This window comes from Marmota flaviventris, chromosome 16, assembly GCF_047511675.1.
Source record: "Marmota flaviventris isolate mMarFla1 chromosome 16, mMarFla1.hap1, whole genome shotgun sequence".
NCBI lineage: Eukaryota > Metazoa > Chordata > Mammalia > Rodentia > Sciuridae > Marmota > Marmota flaviventris.
Genome location: NC_092513.1, coordinates 343,060 through 368,804, shown reverse-complemented (window position 1 = coordinate 368,804; position 25,745 = coordinate 343,060). Strand labels below are relative to the sequence as shown.

Genomic DNA, 25,745 nt, shown 5'->3' with positions numbered 1-25,745 from the left:
AGCCTCCTGGATCTGCCCCGGGGCCCCTGGAGGACGTATTTCTTTACTGCATGTTTCAGCCCCAGAGTTTCTGTCACTCCCTCTGTAACATCTATGTCCACTGGTCCTGTGTGTGGCGAGGCATTATTCTTGCAGTCTCCTCTGTTCACAGTCTCAGCGGGCTTGGGCAGTTTGTTGCAGTTTCTCTCTGCGGAGGCTACACATTTCATTCTTTGTACACCTCCTGAGTTTTCCATAGAACATTTTAAGAGGCAGGCCTGAAACCAGACCCCCTGGGATTTGTTGTAGCTACTGATGTTCAATAACTTTACTGGAATAATTTTTAACGGTCTGTATTTTTGTTCAAAATGTGGCTGCTAACATCTCTGTTCTATCAGCTCCGTGGTCAATGAGTAAGTGGACACAGATTCTTAAATGCCCAGAATGGAAAGCAAAGCAAGCTTTGCACACAGGCTTTGTGTGTGTGTTTATCTCACTCCAACCCATGCCAGACAGTTCACACCACAGTCTTGCCCTCACCTCACTTTCTCCATGTGTGTCCTGATCTCTGCCTTGCCCCCACCTGCTGGCAGTGGGGAGATCAGCCCAAGGAGAGATGAAGGAACTCCTTTGGTCTTTCCTGAGCTTGTGCACCGTCCAGGCTTGAGCATGGTATTCTGGAGTCTCAGGAATTAGCTGGAACAGATTTCTGAGTTCTTATTCCCCAAAGTGCCTCACTCCCCAGCCTGTCCTCCCACACACGCTGCCTAGCTGTGGTTCATCCCAGCTGTGACCCACTGCCTCAGCAGCAATAGCTAAGGCATTGGCCAATAAATATCTTCACTCCACACTGCCTGCTTTGGCACTGGGAGAGTTGCCAGCTATGAGAGATAAAGCCAAGACCTTCAAGCTGGCTTCTGGGAGCCACCAGATAGGTCCAGGTAATGACAGTCACTGGTGCAGGAGGTCCGACTGTAGGGGAGAGGGTTTGCAGGCTGTGTTTCCAGGACCACTGCTAAGCTGGGAGCAGAGCAGAAGAGGAGGGCACAGTCAAAACTGCAAAGCTTCAGACTGGGCTGGGCTGGGCTGTTTTGAGTGTTCCGAGGTTGCTGGTTAGTTCCCAGAGTTCAAAAAGAGTTGATTTTAGAATTATCTTACCAGGTTTTTTCCCCATTGTTTTGAGCAACGCCTTGCCCAGATCTCTGGCTGTGTCTCTAAGACGGACCCAAATGTGAATGTGTGCAAGCCTCTCTCCAGCACCTGTTCCAAAGCAAATCCCAGCATGTGTCACTGTTCTCAGGCCACGAGTTAAGGTCAGGTCTCCACTTAACCAGCTCCGCTAGAAAGCCTGAAAGTTCTGCTGTTGGGATTTTGTGAGCTTGGGAATGCGAGAGGAGAAAGCAGCAGGTTCACTGGCGCCTGCCTCTTTTTTCTTGCAGGCCCCGTCTCCCAAGAGCGCGGCTCCGTGACCTCTTGGGGCAGCACCTCTGAGCACCGGCCGGCACATGGGGCCATGGCCCTACTCCCGGGGCACGCCGAGCCCCCCAGTTGGCCGCCTGGTGGTGGACCCGCCCCCGCTCGGCACGTCATCATCAACGTCGGCGGCTGCAGGGTTCGCCTGGCCTGGGCCGCGCTGGCGCGCTGTCCCCTCGCGCGCCTCGAGCGCCTGAGCGCCTGCCGAGGCCGCGACGAGCTGCTGCGCGTGTGCGATGACTATGACGTGAGCCGAGACGAGTTCTTCTTCGACAGAAGCCCGTGCGCCTTCCGTGCCATAGTGGCCCTGCTGCACGCCGGCAAGCTGCGGTTGCTGCGTGGACCGTGCGCGCTGGCCTTCCGCGACGAGCTGGCCTACTGGGGCATCGACGAGGCGCGCCTGGAGCGCTGCTGCCTGCGCCGCCTGCGCCGCCGCGAGGAGGAGGCCGCCGAGGCGCGCGCTGTGCAGACTGGGCACGTGGCGCCAGGGAGCCCGGCGCGCGCCCTCGGGCCGGGGCGCCTAGAGCGCAGTCGGCAGCGCCTGCGCGATGTGGTGGACAACCCACATTCCGGGCTGGCGGGCAAGCTCTTCGCCTTTGTCTCCGTGTCCTTCGTGGCCGTCACGGCGGTTGGCCTTTGCCTGAGCACCATGCCGGACATGCGTGCGGAGGAGGAGCGGGTGAGCGTGGTGGGTCGGTGGGGCCACCCTTGGGCAGGGTGGGGCAGGAAGTGCTGGCTGGGGGCAAGCCTAGCATGTGGGAGGTGGCAGCGCTGGCAGCCCTGCCAATCTCAGAACAACATGGGTGGGACACACGCGGGGGTCGGGACAGGACAGGACATAGACGGGTAGAGGGCCCCAAGAGAGCCCTGGTCTTGTTTGTGTACAACCCTCCTGCAGTGGTGGGTGAGGCCACAGGCATCAGACCTTCCTGACCCACTGGGCCGTGAGTGAAGGTCCAGTGGGCAGAATCTGGGCTCTAGGTTAGAGTCAGTTTGGGCATCCATCCCCAGGCCTGATCCATTTTTCTCTGGAGTCTTTCCAACAGCTCAGCCAGGGTGGACTACCTGAAGCTAAAAATATGCAATACCTTAAGGGTCTAGAGAACTGTGTGGTTTGGCCCCAAATTTGGTCATTCCAGGGCAAAGGAATGAGACCTATGTTCTCCTGGGGCAGCAGGGCCAGAGCCAAGTCAGCTTTGGGGGGGGGGGGGCGGGGGGGGGCACTCCATCATATCACAGTAGCTTTCTGCCCCCTTCTTTCTGGCTTGTTGACCAATGGGAGAATTCCAGCACAGAAGAGCTAGGCAGAAGTGTCACTTGTGGGTTAAGCTAAGTTCTCAAGACAAGGCAAGGGCAGATGAAAGACTGCCCTTGCAGTTAGCCTGCATTTGCACACATTGTGCATCATGGAACGTCCTGAAAACATTGTGTAAGGATGGTGTATACCAGGGCAGGTGTCGGGATTAGTAGGGAAGGGACGGTCACTCCTCCTCATGGTGCTTCATTCCTGCAGAGGCTCCTAACCTTCCACCTCTGGTCAGCTGGCCAGAGCCCTTTGGGTGTCCGGGGACAAGTGCTGGAGCCCTCCAGGGGTTAGCTCATTCAGAGAAGCAGGAGAGCTGAATGGAGTAGGAGCGTGGCAGCCTTACTGCAGGCTAGGTTTGCATGTAAATTTTGGACACTGGTTGGCCTGTTTCGTTGATGAGGGTCCCACAACTGAGCTGTCATGTCCAGTCATCTTAACCAAGCCTGAGTTGCTAATTCTGCTTCTAAAAAGATACTGATGGGTTTGTATTTCTAAGTAGCAATTACTCAGTGCAGTATTCAGAAGGGGGAAATCACTTACATAAGACCAGGGAGCGGAGCAGTCAGGGCTGCCTGGGCCAGCAAAGGATCTGGGAGCCCCAACTGCAGATCCTCTCTTAGGCATCTCTGGTCCCCATCACGCCTCTTCACACTCCCAGACACTATCTTCCTAACTCAGTTTCACATTCAAGAGTGGAGCCTCCATTGTGGGAGGACATGGGGAGAGGCGTCCATGCTGCCAGAGGTGCTGGCCACTGTGGGCTCTTGGAAAGCTGTTTGCCAACGGTCAAGAGCTTGTGACAGACACTTCTGAGAACATCTGTCTTAGGGACATGGGAAGCTACAGGCACTGTGGGCAGGGCTGCAGGTCCCACACCCTTCTAGAATAAGGATGATGTTAGTCAGCTGGACCTGGAAAGCAAGGACAGTGACGGATGCTCATCATTGACAGCACCTGCTAGGAGCCCATCTGGAATCACTGCCTTCCTTCCATAACCCCGAAGCAAATGCCACAGCCTGTCTGACTTAAAACAAGGTTCGTTCTGGTGCAGTCCTGTGGGCGAAAGTTCACAATGGGTGTGCATGGGCCAGAAGCCCAGGTGCCACAGGGTGGTTCCTTCTGCAGGCTGTGGAGAAGCCAGGTCCTTGCAGCCTCCTCCATCACCAGTACACATCCCTGGCCTCCACTTCCACCTGTCTTCTGCTCTGACTGGCCCCAGCTGTCCCCTTAACACTGACCCTTACCACACTGAGCCCAACTGGTGAGCAGGACACTCTTCCATCCTGGGTCCCTTAACTTGGTTACACCCATAAGTCCCTTTTGTCTTGTGAGGTGATGTCTCCCTGGGCTCCAGAATGAGGATGGGGAGGCCTCTGGGGGCTACCCTGGCCTCTAGGTCGAGTGCTAGGGCTCAACCCACATCCTGTCCTGGAAGCCACTTGCCTGCCTACATCAGAGAAGTTCAGCATGCATCTGCCTCCTGGCACCTGGTCCAGGCACCCAGAGGAGGAGGGACATGTGTCACTGCTAGAGAGCAGCCGTGGCCTGGCTGCGGGGATCGGAGGAAGACCTGTGAGTTGGAATTGCACTGTCTCCTGCGAACTCTCACAGTTCAGCTCTGTGCAGCTGTGTGGCAGTTCTCCTGGGGCCCTGCTTTTGTTCACACTAAGCAGCCTTAGGGCTGTTGTTCATAAAGTCCCGTCGACTTACGAGATCTGAGACCTAGAGCAGAGGGCCCATCTGTGCCCAGCACCTGAGCCTGAGGACCAGCTCTCATGCTGCAGGTCAGATCCTTCACTCCGAGATGTCTGGGCAGGAGGGTCTGGAGGAGGGGCCATCTGCTGGGTCATCCCCATCCTGTGGGCTTGTCCCCTGCATTGTGTGCTCTGGAGCTGCACCTAGACCTGCCTGCTGTCCAAGCAGGGCTCAGGCTTGGGGTGACCGCCATGAGTTTTGGATGGAGGACACAGTGTGTCTCTGCCCCCACCTCATGCTGCCATCCAGTGCTGATGGTTGCTTAGGGACCACAACAAAGGTGTCACATGAACACACAGGTGCTGCACAGGCCCTGACTGCAACAACCCTGATGGCTGTGGAATGACCCGGAAGGACTCTCTGTAGTGAGGCCAGGAGGTTGAGGATGCTGCAGGTCCCAGGCACCCCCAGTGGTCAGCGCATGCCAGGGGCTGGCTTCTGGACAAGGTGGGGTCTCAGTGCCACTGGACCATGAAGAGGCGTGGACAGGGCTTCTCACTCCAGCAGGGAGCTGGGAGAGCTCTCCTGTGCAGGGGTGGCTGTGTTGCCTGGGCCCGTGCATACCAGCCTCTGAGAAGAGCCTGTGGCTGCCTAGCTTGCAGTAAGGGGCATTTCTCAAGGTCCACCACTTCCTTTCATGTTCTGACCATCTGGGAGTGTAGGTCGATTTTCCTCTTTAAATTTGCATGATTAACTGAAGGCCAACGTGATTAGTTATGGATTTCACACCTGGGAGTCCAGCTCCTAGGCCCCCCTGAGGATGTGTCTGCAGCACTGTGAGCTGGTGCTGTTTCTGGTGCACACGGCACATGGTGTTTTGTCAGCTTCTGCCTAGAGCGAGATCAGTGCTGTGTCTGAGCTGGGCCACCATCCCCCATGCACAGTGCACCAACTCATGTGTCAGTCACCCCCAGAAGCACCTCATAGACATATCCAGGGTAAAGTCTGACCAGCAGCTGGGCACCCGTGGCCCAGTCCACTCATTCCCCACCACTTGAGCACTGGTGCCCTCCATCCCACCAGTGTGGGTCTGTATGGTGGGGCCCTGGCTCACCAGCATCCATGAGGTGAGGAGGAATCACACTTCCCAGCTCCTCCCGTCTGTCTTCCTGGGCCCTGCGTGGTCTGTGGGGCCCCTGACCAGCCTCCAGGGCTGTGCACTCCAGCTTGAAGCTTGGATAAAGCTTCTGAGGCTCACCCTGAGCCTTGTGGTAAGCTGCCCTGGACCTACACACGGGGGTGCTCACACTGAGAACCATCTGCTGCCAGGCAGGTATTCTGCAGAACTCAGGATGCTGAGGCAGGAGGATCGCAAGTTCAAGGCCAGCCTAGCAATTTAGTGAGACCCTGTCTCAAAGTAAAGTGAAAAGGGCTGAGATATAACTCACTGGTGCAGCACCTCTAAGTTCATCCCCCCCCAAAAAAAAGAAGAGAAAGGAAAAAATACTAACATGGTTCGTTTGGAAAAGGCAGACCAAGGCACTCCCATGGGAACCACGGCCTGAGCTTTCCCATCCCAGGCCTGCCTGGTGACAGCCATGGTGCAGTGTGGGCCATGGATGACAGCTATGGCATGGCCACAGCAGGGCCTAGTGGTGGCCATGGTGCTGGGACACTGTGGGGTGACAGCTGTGGGGGTGAAGGCTGTGGTGTGGTGACAGCTGGATGATGGCCACTGCATGGTGGCACTTGTGCTAGGGCTGTGGTGTCAGACCTGCATTCAGGTCTCCACAGGGGGAGGCTCCTTCTCTCTGTGAACTAAGAAGCAGAGCTGGACCCTCGACTCTAGCCTCTCGAGTCGGTTCTCCCAGCTGGTGTTGCCTGATGAATTTATGCTTGGGTGGATTCAGTTCCCTTCTGTCACCCAAAGTGAGTCCGGATGGGCAGCATGGGTCAGCATGGTCTCTCCCAGAGGCTCCCAGCTGCCCTTCCTAGGCGTGGGGACGAAACCTAGTGGGGTGGGGGGCAACCCATGGCCACACATGGGTGCCTCGGGGGTCTGTTGACAAGACTGTGTGGCACTCCTGGGTGGAGCCATCTTCACAGGGGTCCGGGAGGCTGCAGGTGGTGTTTGCACAGAGGAGGGAGAGGCAGACAGTGCCCACACACTGCTGCCCTGCATGCTGGCCCCCTAGGGCCATGCTTGGACCGCTGGAGCACAGAGGGCCGAGGGTACTGGCCAGAGCTCAGGGCACTGCGGCCCTGCCTGGACAGCCCAGTCAGCCACAGACTCCCCATCCCGTCTCATGGAAAGGGGTTGGGTTGGCTTATCTTCACGTTTGCAGAGACCTGCTCCAAGCATCAGCAAACCAGCAGCACGGCCATGAGTGAATCTGTGCTGCGCATCCTGGAGGGCCTCGGGCCTGGGGTCAGATGTGGTCGCCCACCTTCCTGTTCTGTGAAGTGGGGACCATTCCTCAGGGTGCTGCGAAGTGGGGTGAGCGCACAGCAGGGGCTCGGCCATCCTGCTCCTCTGCAGTCCTCCCCCCTGCAGCTGGCCCCTCCCCCGCAGGAGTCCCCAGTGCTGTCGCAGCCCTGAGTGGCCAGTGTACCATGCTGCCCAGATGGATGTGGGAGGCACAGAAGGCCAGTGCCCACATCCGGGATCACTGCCTGCTTTTGTGGGAGGCCACGTGGGCTCTTGGAGGCAAGGAACAGCTGGAGCTGGTGAGGCTGCTCAGTGCAGGCAAAGAGGAAGCTCTAGGTTGGTTCTCTCTGCTCCCTGCACAGATCTGGCAAGAGGAAGCTAGGAGATCTGTGTTTCTGGTTTTCGCTGTAGTCTGCTGGGAAAATGTATTCACATGCCTAGAATAGAAGCACAGGTTCTTTTCTCCATAACCTATCCAAGATTCTTGGTCTCTCCTCTGTCTCCAAAAGAGGCACAATTGGGCATTGGTTTTGGTGTGTGTGTTCTGATTGCCGCCAGACCCCAAGACAGTCACTTCTCCCTGGAGCTTGGGCTCCTCACCACTCACTTGCAGGTTCTTCAAAGGGATTTGCTTGAATCGTGCCTGAGAATTGGGGACTTGTTTCACCCTCTTTTTTTGGTACTGGGGATTGAACCCAGGGTCACTGAGCCACATCCCCAGAGCTTTTTCTTGTTCATTTTGAGACAGGGTCTCGCTGAGGGGCCAGGATGGCCTTGAACTTTCACGTCTCCTGCCTCCGTTTCACTGCTTCACCCTTTCTCCACAGAGCATGCAAACGCACCATGCGACTGACTGGAGGAGCGGGCGAGGGCCCCTCTGCCTCCCTGCAGGTGGACACAGGCAGCACTGTGGGTGCAGGCAGCTGGTGAGAACCTGAGGGAAGGGTGTCTGCCATCTCACCTTTTCCCAAGTCCTGGACCCTGGGTCGCTGCTCACACCGCACACAGCGAAGGGCTCTTCTGACCAGCTCAGAAAGGCCGGGCCTGGGCCCCTCCTGCTTCTTTGCCTGGAGTTCCTAATGTCAGTGTGGGTCTTCTCTGCCTCCCTGAGCAGCCCACTGTGAGCACGCCCTGGCTGGACCCTGGCGCTGCCCCACCAGCTCCTGGAGAGGAGGAGAGGCCGAGCTGTGAACTAAGAAGCAGAGCTGGACCCTGACTGCAGCCTCTCAAGTCAGTCCTCCCAGCCGGTGTTGCCTGATGAATTTATGCTGGGGTGGATTCAGTTCCCTTAAAAAATGCAGCTTATCTGTCAAAATAATTCAGTCCTATTTAGGGAGGTGATGGGAGGCAATGAAATCATAGACACTTGGAGAAATCCTTCTTCTCCACTTATTCCAGTAAACTCTCAGTAGCTCTTCAACTGCAAGAACCAAGCGGGACAGATGCCTGACCTGAGGGCTGACAAGAAGGGGCCCTTCCTGGCCACCCACATCCCCCTCTTCACAAAAGTCTTTCTTCTTCTTACTGCTGGTGGGGCCCAGGAGAGGGGCAGGTGGGGGAGGCAGCACAGCCATCTGCCCAGGAAGCCACCAGGGAAGGTCCCTTCTCTGTTTCTCTGACCTGGGAAGCCAGGGTGTCCTGAGGACATCATTAGAGTGATCCGCCTCTCATGAAACAAGTGTATACTTAGTAAGGACCCGCACTGGAGCTGCTGTAGGCAAATCCATACAGCCTGGTGAGCAAGGACAGAAGCTGCTCACACTGGCAGTCCAAAGACACCAGGCAGCTGGGCGCAGTGGCATGGGCCTGTGCTCCCAGCTACTATGGGGGCTGAGGCAGAAGGATCACTTGAGCCCAGGAGTATGAGGCCAGTCTGGGCAACATAGACTCTGTCTTAAACAGAAATGACCAGACACCCAGATACAGTGTGCGGGGGCATTAAGCATACAGACGACAGCTTTACCAGTCAGACAGGAAAGGGTGGCCATCCCCTGGGTGGTGCAGGGTAGAACTCAGATAAATTTCAGGTCTCTGGGAAACTGTCGAAAACACTAAGTCCATACAGTTAATAAAAGAAGATGTAGGTGAATATATTTGCCCTTTTGGGTGTGGAGGAAATCTTTTTAGGTTTGGTAAGAAAGCCAGAAACCACACAGGAAAATATTTAACGACATAAAAATTAAAAGCTGGTGAACGCCCTCCCCCAGACTTGAGCAGTTGACCGTGATCTAGGAGCAGACCTGCAGCACCCATGGCTCATGGCTGATGTCTGGGGAGGTCTGAGGAGTCGGGAAGCCCTGCCAGGAGGAGCCAGCCCCTGCCCGGCGTGACAAAGCTGTGGGGCCCACGGCAGGTGGTGGAGGAGGCATGTGGCAGTGAGGCCAGCTCCTGCCCACACCTGTGGGGCAGGGCTGGATGCAGGGTCCTCAGGGTTGTGCCCCCCCAGAGCCACGAGTCGCATCCAAGCAGGAGGTCCTGTGTGGGAGCTGATCGGGAGAAATAGCTGCATCTCCTGTCTAGGGTGGGCCCTGACCTGTTGTTTGACCAGGTGAAATCAGAACAGCATTTTTCCATCCAGCTGTGGTCTGTAGTGATAGTAGTCTATTCAGTTCAAACAGGCCCACCTCTGCGAACCAAGAGCTCAGTGCTCTGCGCCGGGCACAGAGCCGACGAGACGTGGAGGGGAGCGGGCACATGGACTTGGTAACAGCTGTGGTCAGCACTGGGTGGAGAACAGTGGCTCAGGATTCTGTGCCATTGTTGGACATGGAGGAAATCCATGGGTGACCTGGAGCCCTGGGGGGCGCCCTGTCCACACTCACAGGAGGCCTCACCATCTGCACCTCCCGGCGGCCTCAGAGCAGGTGAGTAGATGCAGAAGAGCCCCAGGAGGGACAGGGCAAGCCAGGGGTCACCAGCCAGGCTGTGTTGGTTCAATGCATCCCCACAGTAGGACCCCACGGTTCGTGGCAGAGCCTCCAGGGGCCGGCTGGGCTGGGCTGGGGAGGCCAGAAGCCAGGATTGGTCCTGATGAAGTTCATTTCCGTGTCACCAGCACAAAGCACTCGAGGAGGCGTTGGCAGGAGAGGGAGCTGACAAGCCCGCTCAGCGCCGATGATCTGAAAGGAGGGGCGCTGTTATTTCTGAGTAAATGGCTGTTGTGCTATTTTTAAACAGTGGGTTCTCCTGGGTCGATTTTCTATTCCTCTGTTCCTTCTCTGTTTGCAACACCACATCTGATAAGAACGATAGTTTAAAAAAATAAACCTCATTCAGTTCAAAGCTGAATTGTTATAAATTCATAGTAAAATGAGTTGAATATTTTCTTTCTGGTGCTTAGGGGAGCTAAAGAGGAATTGCACAGAGTCACTAAGGAAAGAGAGGTGCATCTGCTGTCCAGCGTGGGAGCAGCATGGAGCTCAGAACCATAGTCCCAGCCAAAGGCAGACGGCAGGACTGGTGAAGCAACGGGGGGAAGTGTCCGGAGGACACACAGGCGCTCTTCAGAGGGCCGTGGGCAGTGTCAGGATTCAGTCACACGCCAAGCACACTCCACACCCACCAGGGAAGGCACTGGCCTCGGGGCTCTATGAAGCAGCCGCCCGCTAGGTTGGACCCTCGCCAGGGGCCTTTCTGTCTCCTGTTCTGTCTGTGGAGAGATGTGGAGCATGGTGGTGTTCCTGGGCAGGCTGCTGCTGCTGAAGGCTTGACAGCATGGGACAAAGGCAGGGGTGCAGCACCTGGGTGCACTGGCACTCTGAGTACTGGGGTGCGAGTGCCATCCAGGCGTCCTGCTGCTGAGCGCAGACCACCCCACCTTCAGAGAATCAGAGGCCTCTGTTCATTTTCATGAGAGAACACACAGGGCCAGTGTCCACACGAACCTCTGATGGGGCCAGCTCCTGACAGGTCAGCTTTCCAACAGTGGGGTGTCTGTGGTTCCTGGTGAGCCCGCTGCTCCCTCTGCCCCCAGGCATCTCCTACCACCTGCTCTGCCAGCACCTAGCCTGCAGCCTGGCAGAGAGCACAGCACAGGGCACCCTCCTGCAGTGCCTGTGAATTTTCTGGTGGCATCAGCTCTGCTAGGCAATGTGTAAGTGGCCTGAGAAAGAAAGCTAGAGCCCCCTAGTCCCACTGCACACAGAGGACACTGCTAGGTGGTGAGGTGGTCTTCCTGCTTTGTTTCTGCCCATGTGGGCAGGAAATAGTTGAGTTGGGCACGGAACCCAGGGCCTTGCATGTGCCAGGCAAGTGCTGTACCACTGAGCCACACCCCAACCCTCATCACACTATAAACTGAGCTCTGCTGGCCATCCTGCTGGTAACCAGAGCTCGTTGACATGAGAGTGTCGGTGCCCTCTGTCTTCTCTGGTGGCCTTGGTCATGGCTACATTGTTTTGGTAAGACCATAATTTATTCAGCAAGCTTCCCTTTAGTACTGAACATTTAGTTTTTTTGTAAAAAGAAATAAAATGATTGATACTTGGAATTCAGTTAGGGGACGGATTGCCACATCTCTCTTCTTGCTCCCTCAACCCGACTACGGAGACAGTGAGAGAGAGCTCAATGTGCGCGATGAAGACAGTGCAGGCAAAGGGAACAGGTGCACGTGTCCACACGTTGTGGAAAGGAAGGCAGCAGGACATGGCATGCAGAGGCAGCCGAGGGACACTGAGACTGGGAAGTGAGACCACGAGGAGGTGGCCCAGCACTGCCCACACCCTGCAGGTCCATTCGCCGGGCCCCTCATCGCTGGCTGTGGTGTACAGGACCACAGTAGGCCCCGGGCAAGGACCTGAGCCTACCCCACCAACCCCAGCAGGAGTCCAAAGGCCCTTGTCAGGAACCAGAAAGATCAGCTGTCACTTGGGCCTGACAGAGGCCGAGCTGGCTGGTTGTCCCTTGTGAGACCCTGTGTCCAGCAAGCCCACCCACATCAGAACCTCATGCTTGAGACAGACCCAGAGCCTAGGGGCTCACTGCAGGGAGCAGGAAGATGCCAGCCGGATGGAGGCCAGGGCTGTGGGCGGAGCTCCGGGAAGGACCTGCACCTGCAGAGGGTGCAGCTCAAAGACCAGGAAGGAGGGAGCCTGGCCCTCCCCGACAGGCGGGTGCCACGTGCTCAGAGTGCCTCAGAGCCCTCCATCCTAGACTCCTAGTGGCCCCCCACTGAGTGCTCAGCAGCCCTCGCCCCAAGCCTGCAGGGAAGCCTGAGACTTCTAAAGGCTTCCTGGGGAGAGGGAAGAAAGGTGGTCCCACCTGGCAGTGAACAGGCAGAACACCCTTCAGCCCCAGGATCCTGGGGACTGGGGTGGGGACGCTGGTCGTGTTCCCCTCTGGTCTTCGTGCTGGTCAATGGTTGCTCAGCTTGTGGGGCACACACACAACCACACACCAGCCTTCCGTGTTTTCTGTGTGAGGCTCACCTCGGCAGCAGTGCTGACAGCTGACCCAATAGACAACGCCTGCTATTCTGAGTGCAGACTGCTCTCCACCTGTAGTCGTACACCAAGTTATACTTTCAGCCAACCTTGAAGGTAGAAGAAAAGCATTTCCAGATGTGCAAAGATGTCCATGCACCTGCTCTTGGAAGTGGCTGGAGGGTGTGCTTCAATAGCCAGTGGAGTGAAGCAGGGAGAGACGGTGCCTCAGAAGCAGGCACCGTGCCAGGCACAGGGCCCATGCCTTCATCCCAGCAACTCTGGAGGCAACCCAGTGAGACCCCATCTCAAAGTAAAAATAAAAAGGGCTGGGGGTGTGGTGCTCTAGTAAAGTGCCCCTGGGTTCAATCCCCAGTGCTGAAAAACGCCAGCAGGAACAAAAACGCCCGAGTGGGATGTAGGGCTCCGTGGGGGAGCCCTTCCCCGCATGCTCCAGGCCTGGGTCCATCTTTGTGCTCCATCGCAGCACAAAAAGAGTAAACCTCAGATCACCCTCAGTGGGAAGCCAGACCAAGGCTGCAGCTGCATGAACATACAGAACCTTCTGGAACAGCAGGCAAGTGGTGTTGGTGAAACCACCCTCCAGGCGGAGACAGGCTCTGTACATGTCAGAGCCCACGGGGCTGTGTCCACAAGTGCGCTCCCCTTTTAGTAAGTCTTTGGGCCCATTTCTGACAGCCCCTGAGAATCCACTTTCTGAAACCGTTCTCAGGTCAGAGGACACACTCTCTGAAGGCTTTTAAAATGTATTTGTGCCAAGTCTGTATGAATGCAATCTGGGCCCTACCTGTGCCACCCTGGGCCCAGGCCCCTGTCTGCTGTCAAGTAGGGAGCAACCCGGCAGTTGGTGATGGCACGTGTCTTCCAGGTGCTCCTGGGGACTCCAGTGTGTGATCACATGATATTCTCAGCAGGTTCGGTTTTGTGTTTGTAACTGTGGGAAAGGCCACTGGAGAGGCTGAGATGTGAACGTGGCTCAGGGATTCTCAGACATGCAGGACAGCAGGGGTACCCTGCCCCCCCACCTCAGCTCAGACACACAGACTCCCTGGGCAGCTGCAGCCTTCAGACTGATCCAAGGGTCAGCGCCATGTAAAGGCCAGACATCCACAGTCAGGGCAGGAGGGAAGCCCTGCCTGCCAGGCCAGGCTCAGTCAGACAGCCCTGTCGGGTCCTGAGGAATCAGGGTCTGCTTTCAGGGAGGATGTTCCAGAAACCCCACCCCCCAGCTAATCACCTATGGAGATACTGGGCCACCCGGCTGCCCCCCATGGTCTCTCCAGCCTTAAGGTTTAGGTGGCTGTGCCAGGTGGCCCAGACGCCTTCTCATGCACAGCTGAGGGTGACCAGTGGGGACTCATTGGACACACATTGGACCCAATGGGTAGGACATCCCAGATCTCCCAGGGACACAGGGTTTGTCCCTTCCCCAACATCATGGAATCAGAGCGGGGGCAGCCATGTTTCCCAGGAAGGCTTTAGGGCAGTGTCCCTGGAGTGGGCTCAGATCCCGTGTGTACAGCCCAAGCAAGCTGCCCAGGAGGTGCAGGGGTAGGGATGCTCAAGAGTGGAGTGCACCCACACCTGTAGATGCCATGTCTTCACAACGTGTCTGGAGGGTTTCACACACACGGAGTCCAGGTGGCTGGATGTGGGACTCCAGAAGCCCACAGACTTGCCAGAAATCCATCCATGGTCATTGGACTGGGTCAGAGGGCCTTCTGCAGGCAAGAGCACTGCCCCTCCCCTCCTCAGGAAGGCAAGGAACAGTTCCAGCCACGTGGAAGGACGAGATCAACCTGGAACCTACCAGCGAGGTGTGGAAGACACTGACCAGCTTACACACATGGCCCTGAGCTGGCCGTGCCTGGCTCAGAATGAGCTAATTGGAGCACAGAGAAGTCTGTGGGAGCTTGTGGTCTTCTCTGGGCCTCTTGCAGATTACATGATCCATCAGTGCCTGGGTCTGAACATGCAGGATGACCCCTCCCTGTCCTAGGGTCCACAACGGCTGAAACTCCTAGGGCACGTGCTTGTGGTCTGAAAGTGGGGCTGGGTGAGGTGACATGTGCAGGGCTGGTGCTGCGGCTGCTGCACACGCTGCTCGCTGGGCTGCATTCACTGGGGCTGCGCTCACTGGAGGCTGAGGCAGGAGGATCACTTGAGCCCAGGAATTATAAGCCACACAGATTCCATCTCAAGACAAGAATACTGGGTTGCTGAGCCCAGACCTGGTGTGCACTAGGAGCGTCTGAGCCATCCTGAGCTGAGGTCTTGCTAATGATGGAAGGCTCAGGGGCTTTACCACCCTCTGCTTAGGGTAACCCCACCACCACCAACAGCCTTAGAAGGTTTCTGTCTCCAGATGCTCACGGGACTGAGCCAACCAGGGCAGGCTGCTATGGGGACTCCCTGCAGGACAGGCCTAGGACCCAGAGGTCACTGCCAAGGTTTCCTCCTTACAAGGTCACTGAGGGTATGAGGAGCCATGATTCCTCATTGTGGGTAGGACGTCGGCCCTGGGTCAGATTCTGTCCAAAGCATTTTCCGTGTACTGCATTAATGGACTCTCAGAGACTGTGCCAACCTTGCTTTCCTGGGATGAGTCCTTCATGCCCAATTCTTACTTTCACCTGCTGCTGAGCTCAGTTTGCTGCTCTCCTTAAAGCATCTTGCACTGGTAGGGACAAACAACTCCATCTGCAGTTTTCTTATGCTGACTTGGGTGGGTAAACACAGGTCAGAATGGGAGCCTGTGCTCCCTCTGCCTGTGAAGACTTGGTGTTGGCACTGAGTTGGTGGAGCTCAGCAGTGGAGCCTCTGGGCCTGGCTCCCCTGAGTCTGTCCACTCCCCTGAGTTTAGTCTCCTCACCTGCTTCCTTCTAGGCCCATTTCTGTGGTTTGCCTTTATAGAATTCACCCATTTCTAGAATTTACCCAACTTGTGGGTACCTCCTTCCCAGTGTTGTTGTGGTCCTTTTACTCCTGTCCATGTGGTAGCAATGTCCCCTCTTTCGTTTCTGATTCCAGTAGTTTGAGTTTTCTCTCTCCCCTGGTCACCCTAGCTAGAAATGTGTCCCTTTAGTTGATCTCTTTAAAGAATCAGGTTTTGGATTTTTGGTCTGTCTCCTATTCATTCATTCCAGCACTCATTTTTTCTTTTCTTTTTTTTTTTTTTGTGGGGGGGGGGTGGAATTTTTTCTTTTTAAGTATGCATTTTGACCTATCTTACATACATGGAGTACAACTTCCCATTCCTGGGGTTGAGCATGATGTGGAGTGACACTGGTCATTTACTCATCCATGAACATAGGAAAGTTTCCCATTCCCAGCCTCCCGCCCTTCCAGGCACCGTGCCCTGCCCAATCTGGTGACACCCCACCCCACTGTGAGCCAGCATCCACATATCTGAGAGAACTTTTGGCTTTTGGGGACTGGTTTATTTCACCTAGCATGAAGTCTCCAGTTGCATCGGTTTACTGGCAAATTCCAGTGCTAGTCTTATGGCCTCTTCACTTTTTGTGAATTTTATTTACTCTTCTTTACCTGGTTGCTTTTTTTTTTTTTTTTTTTTTTTTTTTTTTTTTTAGAGAGAGAGAGAATTTTAATACTTATTTTTTAGTTTTCCGCGGACACAACATCTTTGTTTGTATGTGGTGCTGAGGATCGAACCTGGGTCGCACGCATGCCAGGCGAGCGCGCTACCGCTTGAGCCACACCCCCAGCCCCTACCTGGTTGCTTTAAGTGGAACGTTGGGTTATTAATTTGAGACCTTTCTTTCTTGTAGGCACCGCTGGCCATCATTTCAGAGGCTTTAAGTGGTTCGGGTTTTAAGTGACTTTCCAGTTTGCTGGGTCAGGCCACAGGGAGCTCCCCCAACCTCGTGTCCCCTCTCCTCCGCAGGGTGAGTGCTCCACCAAGTGCCGCAGCCTCTTTGTACTGGAGACGGTGTGCGTGGCCTGGTTCTCCTTCGAGTTCTTGCTGCGCTCCCTGCAGGCGGAGAGCAAGTGCGCCTTCCTGCGGAGGCCGCTCAACATCATCGACATCTTGGCCATCCTGCCCTTCTACGTGTCGCTGCTGGTGGGCCTGGCGGCGGGGCCCGCGGGCAGCAAGCTGCTGGAGCGAGCGGGGCTGGTGCTGCGGCTGCTGCGCGCGCTGCGCGTGCTCTACGTGATGCGCCTGGCGCGCCACTCGCTGGGGCTGCGCTCGCTGGGCCTCACGGTGCGCCGCTGCGCGCGCGAGTTCGGACTGCTGCTGCTCTTCCTTTGCGTGGCCATGGCGCTCTTTGCGCCGCTAGTGCACCTGGCTGAACGCGAACTGGGCGCGCGGCGCGACTTCTCTAGCGTGCCGGCCAGCTACTGGTGGGCAGTTATCTCCATGACCACCGTGGGCTACGGCGACATGGTGCCGCGCAGCCTGCCCGGGCAGGTGGTGGCACTGAGCAGCATCCTCAGCGGCATCTTGCTTATGGCCTTCCCGGTCACCTCCATCTTTCACACCTTCTCGCGCTCCTACTCGGAGCTCAAAGAGCAGCAGCAGCGCGCTGCCAGCCCCGAGCCCGCCCTGTGCGAGGACAGCACGCGCTCAGCCAGCGCCACCGAGGACAGCTCGCAGGACCCCGAGGGCACCAGGGGTGCACAGGGCCCAGCAGGGCCGCTCTGAGCTGGCAGGAGGGTACTGCTCTGGAGCTTCAGGAAGTGCGGTCGCTGGAGGTCCACGAAGGGGCCTGCAGACCTGCCAGAGCTTAGTCTAGTGCACCGACTGGCCTCGGAAAGCTTCCGGCTCCCAGTAACTCCTGAGAGCTCACCAGCCTGGGTCCTCTTATTTCCCCTCGGGTTTTAAATTTTCTATGGCTAACTGAATAATCCACTGGATCCCAGAAATCCCACACCTGGAGCAAATGCCAAGCTACGCTGGCCTGGGCCTGACCCTGACCTGTCAGCCAGGGCAGCCCTGGCAGGAGTCGGGCAGTTGGAGACAGAAGTCCCTTCTGCTGCCTGGTCACCCATAGTGGCAGTGCACCATGGGAGGGAGACATCCAGCACTGCCAGTCCATGTCACTTGCAGAGTGACAGGGCAGAGTCTTGACATGGGCACTCACAGGCCCTGCTTCTCCCTAAGTAACCCTCCTTTGGTGGGGGGCCCAGACCTCTGACCTGCATTCCCTGACACTGGCTCCTCAGGTGACAGGGCCTCCCCTGGCAGGTGGCAAAGCAGGTTTGCATGTGGTGTTTTAACAGCCCCCTCCACCCACCCACCATGGAGGAGGTTACATCTCCCCCCTGGAACACAGTTCTCAAGGCCTCACAAGCAGAAAACACTCCCCACTCTCAAGTCCGGCGTAGGATGTGGTGGTATAGGGGCAAGATGGGCAGGGGCTCCTTCAATGTTTCCACAAAAGCATGGGCAAGTCCATTCAGGACAGGACAGAATTCTCCAGATGCCACTTTGTACTTTTTCACTGATGAGCTTGGCCACCACACCTGAGATACTGCACCCAGAGGGTCTTGGACAGCAGGGTACCCTCCTCAGGACCCCTGGGGTGAGCAGAGGCCCTCTGGGTCCCTTGGATGTTTCCTAAGATTCCACCGAAAACCAATAAAAAGTGTAGCCTCCCCTGCAAGCTCCTGGCTGAGCTCCTTGGGTGCAATGTCACCTGAGTCTGTGGGTCTGCCCAGAGTGGGGGCCTGGGGCCCCAGGATCTCCTGGGAATCGGCAGGTGCAACAGTGGGAACCACCAGAGACACTCTGACCTCACCAGTGTCCCTTCACTAAGCCCAGCTGTCTAAACTCCTAGGTCCACGGCAGAGCCCAGACACACATGCCCCTGCTCTCCAAGGTAGGCTGGTTCATCTCAGGGTGCCAGAGCCAAACCCAGAGCCAGAGAGGCCTGGGATCACCTGCTGCACGCAGGCTCTGAGGTTGGCATGGGGTGAGCCTAGCTCCCAACCCCCATCTCCCCCCCCTTGTCCCAGCAAAGTGTTGGCATGCACACAAACACCTGGGCTCCCCAGTCAAGGACAAGGGCCCTGGAAACGGAAATAACTGTCTTTCCAGCAACCTAGCAGGCTTCCTGCAGACCAGGTAGCAGCCAGCCAGCATGGGAGAGCCCTCGCTCCCACGTCTACCTTCAGGGCTCCCCACTTTCTCCTGGATTCTTGCACAAGCTTAGGGAAGAAAAGATGCCCTTATTTCATGAGGAAATGACTGTCCAAGATGGGCCCAGCCACATGTAGCACCCTGGCCTGAGGCCTGCCCACCTGGCCAGTCTGAATGGTGAGGACAGGGGCTGCTGAGCCCCTCTTCCTGCACTGTGGCCAGGCTATTCTTCTCCTCCCCACTGGGCCACATGCTATGGGGAGCAGGTGTGGTGAGGACAGGAAATGCAGGGAAAGGTAAGTCCACCTGAGAGCCAGAACCTCCTCCAAAGTGGGCTAGAGCCAGAAGGCCCCAAGGGCCCCTTGTGCTCAGACCTGCCTTCTGGCTTGTGCCCCTCGACACTTGGGGAGCCAGTGCAAGGTGAACTGCCCCCACGGCAACAGCTGCAACTTGCTCAGGATGAAAGGGGTAGAGGGGTGGTACCTGCCAACACAGACCCAGGCAGCCTCACACATCAGGCCTGTATTTAAGCCCTCACATGAGGATGGGCCTCCAGGAACAAGACAATTCCTGCTGTGCAGGCACGCTGACCTTTACCATGAGGACCCCCGAAATAAACCCAGGTGGTCGTTCCTTGGAGGCCAGGTAAGTAGCAGGAAAGGACCAAGGGCATCTGTAGGAGACTCCAAGACCAGGCTGGGAGCATCAGAGGCCCCCTGGGTCACCAGAAAGAACATTGGCCAGCTCTGCTGAGAACAGTGGATGGGGAGGGACACAGCTGCCGCTGAGCTATGGCCTGGCCCTGGGCTCCGAAGCTGCCAGATGGCTGCCCTCTCACAGGAGGGCTCCGGGCGGGCTTGGCTGCCACGGCTCAGTCCCTGCCTGTTTTCAGGGGCGTGAATTCCCTAGATTCCCACCAGCCCCCTTCCTCACGTTCTGATGAGCTCCACACTGGGGACACCTGCCCGGGCCTCTGGCAAGAGCAGTGGTGAATCACCACTTCATCAGGGCACTGCTGTTAAAGTGGTAGGAATCTTTCGGGGCAGCAGTGACTTGGCTGAGCTGAGAAATGAGGCTATTCCACCACCTCAGGAGCCATGTTGAGACCTATTCCCACCTCTGCATGTGCTGCTGAGGAGGGCAGCCGCCAGCCACAGGACAGAGGTGGCAGGGGCCCAGTTAGGCCATCTGAATGGAGGCCGGGCACGGTGCCCATGAGGCCAAGTGGGGCTGCCACACCTCAGCCTCCTCCCTGCCAGAGCCAGAGCCACCAGGTGTTCTACCTTGTGCAGACAACTCCCTCACGGCACAGGCCTCCGCTCAAAAATCAGCAGAAGGGGGTGACCATCCAGGTATGGCGGGAACTCTGGCTTAACTGACAGGCACCTGCAGCACCAGGCCTGCACAGTTCCCCAGCACCACGACAGTGCTTCACTCCAAGGCCACCACCCCACCCACCCCCATGCTGGCCCCACCCTAGGCACACAGAAGTCTGACTCAGAGCCAGCTGAGGTACATTCAATGAGCAGCCACCGAACCTGCGGTCGGTGACATTTTAATTTGGAAGCAATTACCACTACAGACATCTACCTTCATTTTTAAAAAATAAACATTTCAAAGCATCTTGCAGCCACAGAACTAAGCAAGAGCCTCACTCAGACACTGAATCTGAGGAAAGCCAGGTGGGGATGGTGCTGTGGCTTCCTGGGCCACCATAGCGCCCCCTGCCATCACGAGCCTGGTGCTGACCACAGCCTGCCGCGACCCCTGCATGGGGGCGGCCCCTCTGCCCTGCAGAAGGAAGTCATTGCCTGTGGGAGTCCACAGAAGCATCCAGAACTCTCAGGGCTGGGAGTGACCAGATGGGCACAGGGCTGCCAAGCACACGTCACCGGTGTTGAATGGAAAGGGGGAACATGGCGGTGGTGTCAGGCCAGCGGCCCGTCAGGCAGGCACAGCAAGAGTGGCAGCGGGTAGGTGGGGACAGCATGGGGATGGGCCACCAGCAGCCAGGACCCTCACACTGGCCTGCTGTCTGTCCTGGCAGCCACAGGTTCTGCCCGGGGTCTGCAGGGCCCCCTCTCCCCAGGCTTGCCCAGGGCAGCTCCTTCCTGACGGAGCCTCTCAGGTCAGGCCAGTGCATCTGAGAAGGCGCATGAGACACAGTTTCCTGTCAACTTGAACATGCCTGAGAGCTAGCCCTGGGTGCAAGATCCGTGCCCACTGTCCTCACGGGGAGTGCCAGACTGGCCTGTTCCCAGCCACCCCCAGGCACCCACCCCGCACGCAGGCTGGTGGAGAACCTGGCACCAGGACTTCACCTCCACCCACACCCAGCCTGCTCCTTGTGTGGCCTTGGGCCCACCCGCCCTGACGTGGGAGCACAGGATGACTAGTGCCCACAGCCAGGATCACACAGTCTTGTCTCTGGTGCCTCAGAGGGCCTTGGCACTGGCAGGGTGTGCAGTGTGGGGTGCTGGCTTCTGGGGGTGGCAGGCAAAGATATAGGCCTGCCCCAGGATGGCCAGGTCCACCAGCACCTGCAGCAGGCCACAGACTGAGAACTGCAGGGGTGCACCATTGAGCAGGAAGTAGGCTGTCTTGAAGGTGTCCCCGCTTGTCCACATGAGCACCATCTTGAGGCTGTGGAGACACAAGAGGGAAGTCAGAGGACAGGGACACAGAACCCAGGAGGACAGGGACACACAGGGAGGTCAGCAGTGTGATCCAGGGAAATGGGGGATGTGCTGTGGCCTACTGAGGTTGGGACCCAGTGCAGCCTGGGGTGGGTTGGCACCATGTTGGGCAAACAGCCTGGACTGACACAGGCCCAGCCAGGGCAAAGGCCTGGTCCTCATAATTGCACATATGGGTTGTGTGCCAGCCAGCCTCAACACACCAAGAGGTGGTCTGTGTACCCCTCTAAGCAGAGAGGTTAAGTAACTGCTCCAATGTCACACAGTAAGTAGGATGAGGTCCAATGAGGCTAACTCCAAAGCCTGGGAAGCACTGGGTTTAGGCAGAGGGGTGTGTGGCTGCAGCCTTGATCCCAGGATCACCTGTCCTGTCCCAACCAGCTGCCCGTACCCTCACTCTTAGTGGCCTCAAATGCACAGGTATGCTCCAGAGCTTGGCACCATGGCTTCCTGGACCCCTGCCACCCCCGCTCCCCAGGCGACAGCTCCTCCTGACCCACCATTGTGGGGGCAAGTGTTCAAGCCCAGCCTCCAGAGGCCCTGACACTAGCTACCTTGACACTAGGGGCTGGAGCAGGTCAGGCTCCCAAAGGACCTGCTCACTGGGAGCCACAGCCACCAAGCTTGGGACCCAGGGCTTTTGATTTCAGTGCATTATTGATGGAAACGATGAATTCCACCTCTTTCTCCCGCTGGGTTTCTGTGATCCTTTACCCCAGCACCATCTGTGAGAACAAGGAGCAAGTCCACTGGTTCTGCCATCCAGGGGGTCCCCAGTGCACACCAAGCTTGGCCTCAGCATGGTGGTAAGCCCCACCCGAAGCGAGTCCCTCTGTCCCTAGACAGCAGACGCTCAGCTGGCCCAGATCCCACCCAGGAGCCCCTATCCTGCAGGATGCCCACCGTCAGGCTCAGCCGCATAGGAGAACTGACGCAGGTCGGGAGGGGACTGCCACCTCCAGGGACCAAGCTTTCTGTCTGCAGCTCCCTCTGGTGGCTGGTGGCCGGGGGCAGCTGCAGCTCCCCAGCTACACCTCCTGGTTTCCCGTAACCTCACTCTTGGCTCCAGCAGGCTTCCTCCAAACTGGCTGCCAGATCACCACTCCTGAAACACCCCTCACCTGATCCTGTCCCAGGTAGCCACTGGAAATGGCCCCCAGGTCGAGGAGATGAGGGCCAACTCCCAGACCTGCCCAGCTGCCTCCCTCCCACAGGCACACAACCCATCCTGCCCCAGCGCACCAGGGACAGGCCCCACTTTCCAGCAACCATTGAACCCCACCCAACGATATCCCCAGGAGGCCATCCCAGCCCTCCCGTCAGGTGACCCTGTGTTAGGCCAAGTTCTCTCAGGTGAGATGAAAGAAAAGGCAGGCAGCGGGGGCGCTGGCGCAGGCCTGTGATTGCAGCAGCTCTGGAGGCTGAGGTGGGAGGATCGCAAATTCAAAACCAGCCTCAGCAACTTGAGTCCCTAAGCAATTCCTTGAGACACTGTCTCTAAATGAAGTACAAAAAAAGGTCTTAGGATGTTGCTCAGTGGTTAAGCACCATTGGGTGCCAAAAAAAAAAAAAATCCCCAGTATGAAAAGAAAGAAAGAGCAGACACACTGCATTGCACTGTATGGGAAAAATCTGCTGAGAAAGACAGCATAAGGAAAGCCAGAAGACCACCCACAGGACGGAGGGGGAAAGATTTGTAAATCATACATTTGATGAGGTTGACTACCTAGAATATATGCTCTTACAATTCAGTAATAAAAACCACCACATGACCAACTTACAAAGCAGCAGAGAGCCAAGCAGACACTCTCCAAAAAGGAAGCACCCATGCACTTGAAGAGATGTTCCACGTCACGGCCACCATGGAAATGCAAACTGAAGCCGCAGCGACACACCCCACATGCCTGCCACAGTGGCCAGAGGCACAGACAAGGCTGGAGGGGGCACGAGGACATCACTTCACAGGGTGGTAGGAACATGAGGTGGTGCAGCCAGCAGAGAGACAGGTTGGCAGTCCCCTCAGCCATCAGTCGCCACGTGATCCAGCCCTCGCGGGCCCACCTGTCTGCCCCAGAGGGGAAAACATGAGTCCACGTGAGAACCTGCACACGGAGGTTCAGGACAACCTTGTTCCAAAGAGCCTGCGGTGGCTGAGCACCCGGGTGCCCAGGAACTGGAGTGTGCTTAAGCCACATGTGGTGTTTGCACAGAGAGATGTCACAGCATAGACAGCAATGGCACCAACACACCTAGGCCTCTGAGGACCTGAAGATTGCTGCCTGAGAGGAGCCGGCACTGGACCATGCTGGGCAACTGCACAGCTCCAGAGCCACCGTCAGGAGACCCGCGTGGCTGTGGGGCCAGCTGGGGCGGACAAACCACCTGCCGCCTGAGGACAGTACCTAATCCTTGGACACAGTGCTCTGCTGAGGCCACTGAGGTGCACTGGATTATGGCACAGGCCAGCTCTAAAGTGTCCCAGCCCCTTGTCAGAGGGCGGCCATGGGCTTTGTGTGAGGGGGTCATCACGGGCCCTGCAGAGCACCTTCCACTCACAGCTGTCACCAAGAGCTAGGCGGAGGTCTGAGGATGAGGTAGATGTGGTCTAGGGGGAAATGCTCTACTTCCCAAAAGGCTGCAGATCCCAGTGGTCTGCTCAGGAGACCAAGACAAGGCCCATGTGGGATCAGACACAGAATCCAGCTTCTGGGTGCATGCCGCTCAATGGCGAGAGCCCAGAGTCCTGCTGGATTCGGCAGAGTGGCCAGATGAACAGCATGGCTGTGGAGGGTGACCTGCACCTGCTGCCTCTGGTCTCCTTCTCCTCACATAGCCTCCATGGTCACTAACTGTGGCCCTGCCATGGGGACCTGCACCTCCCTCCAGCCTGCACCATCTCTACCTCTCTCCAGGCTCTGCGCCCGAATGCCTGGATGCCTTCCCCACACAGCCCTTTGCATTCTTCAATAATAACCCGTTCCTCTGTTGAAGGTCTTGGACTGCTCAGCCCCCTCTTATCTCTTACAAAATCCCACTCCCACTCCAATGATTACTTGTTAGGGAACAGTCTTCAAATCTCATAAAAACTGGAGGAAGACGAGTGCAAATAATATCCCCACAGAATCTGCCTTTCAGGTTGCTGCACTAATTAGTAGCATCTTTTCAAAGGCTCATCATTTCCTATAATTGGCACTGAACCCACAACATCTTCATGTTTTTCAAAAGGAAAAACATTATTCAAAAAAAACTCTAGCAGTTGCTCCATGATATACAAAGTATGTACAAGTCTGTGTGTGCATGTGGGTAAGACCATGTCTCCAGACGCACTCCTGCATGTGCACACCTCTCTGCACACATGTGGTATGGGTGCCTTTGTGCATGTATTCACATGAGGGTACATGTGTACACACACATCATAAACGTGTGAGTCTAGGTGCACGCTGTGTGCCGTGTGTGGCCATGTGTGCACACTCATGTGGACACATGCCTTCCCACGAGGCAGGACCTTCTAGAAGACCTGCTGTGAAGCCACTTCTACAAGGCTGCTCACTTGAGGCTGCCAAAATTAGTCGGTTCAAACATGAATTCAAAGACATCCTTAAGCATCCTGGTGATCTTTGGTTTTTGTTGTAATGGTGGTGCTGGGGATTGAACCCAGGGACTTGTGCATGCAAGGCAAGCACTCTATCAACTGATAGAGTGATCCCCAGCCCCATCCTGGTGATCTTAAGGTGGACTTGAGGCAGAGGTTGTGATGTGGTCCCAGGGGCCTCCACACTTCCCTAGTCCACAGCAGTGGTGCTAGGAGGCCCTCAGAAAAGGAGGCCAGGGCTGGGGTTGTGGCTCAGAGGTAGAGCGCTCGCCTAGCATGCATGAGGCACTGGGTTCAAACCTCACCACCACATAAAAATGAAATAAAGAAATTGTGTCCACCTACAACTAAAAAATAAATATTAAAGAAAGAAAAGTAGGCCAAAGTCTACACTGCCACGCTGCTGGCCACCAAGCAGTCTGTGTATCCAGAAGTGATCACATGTGCACATTTAAACACATCTCGGTACACCCAAGGCTGGGAGCGTCTGCTCTCTAGCTCACATTCAGGAGTTCCTCCACGTCGCCCCATGGGGAGCAGGGCAGGGTGCACAGGAGCCTGAGGTTTCTGGGCAGGCGATCCAATGAGTGTCCGGGGTGCACAGAGAGGACATGTCTGAGCACATCCAGGAACCCAGCAGAGCCCAGAATAGGCCACAGGGCATGGACGCCAGGTCCAACCTGGGTTGGGTGTGGCCCACACAGAGACCCCAGGAGACAACACAGCAGGAGGGGTGTGAAGCTGAGGACCACAGGAAGCTTCCAGCACTGCTGCGACAGAGCCCCAGGGAGCTAGGGCCTGTGCAAGCAGAGGACTCGTGTCCTGCCTCGGAGGAGCCTCTGCGCACTGCCCTCTGGAGTGCCACACCTGCCTCCCTCTGCTGAAATGGGGGGCTCCCTGGCACCCAACACTGGGGCTCAGGACCATTTTGGATTCAGAGGAAAAGCCACCAGAATTTACTCTTGGGTGACATAAGACCTCAGCAACCAAGGTGGACAACACATCTGAGCAGCAGCAACCATGGTCTCAGCGTTC

General features: G+C 56.7%; 2 protein-coding genes across 10 annotated transcripts in view; one reads left to right on the top strand and one right to left on the bottom strand.

Moving 5' to 3' along the window:
• The window catches only part of Kcng2 (potassium voltage-gated channel modifier subfamily G member 2), a 43,560-nt gene extending 25,614 nt beyond the window's left edge, over window positions 1-17,946 (top strand). The window contains exons 3-6 of one of the 3 annotated variants that reach the window (XM_071602586.1): window positions 1,419-2,131; window positions 7,709-7,807; window positions 9,491-9,745; window positions 16,227-17,946. In XM_071602586.1, the coding sequence (XP_071458687.1) occupies window positions 1,419-2,131; window positions 7,709-7,807; window positions 9,491-9,745; window positions 16,227-16,985 (1,826 nt within the window). In that variant the 3' untranslated portion in view covers window positions 16,986-17,946. The remainder of the gene's footprint in view (window positions 1-1,418; window positions 2,132-7,708; window positions 7,808-9,490; window positions 9,746-16,226) is intronic. The other 2 variants (XM_071602587.1, XM_071602588.1) reach the window with 2 other exon arrangements.
• Window positions 17,947-19,935: 1,989 nt separating this feature from the next.
• Slc66a2 (solute carrier family 66 member 2) overlaps window positions 19,936-25,745 on the bottom strand; it is a 28,636-nt gene continuing 22,826 nt past the window's right edge. For all 7 annotated transcript variants that reach the window (XM_027935324.2, XM_027935320.3, XM_027935321.3 and 4 more), the window contains one exon: window positions 19,936-21,065. In XM_027935324.2, the coding sequence (XP_027791125.2) occupies window positions 20,858-21,065 (208 nt within the window). In that variant the 3' untranslated portion in view covers window positions 19,936-20,857. The remainder of the gene's footprint in view (window positions 21,066-25,745) is intronic.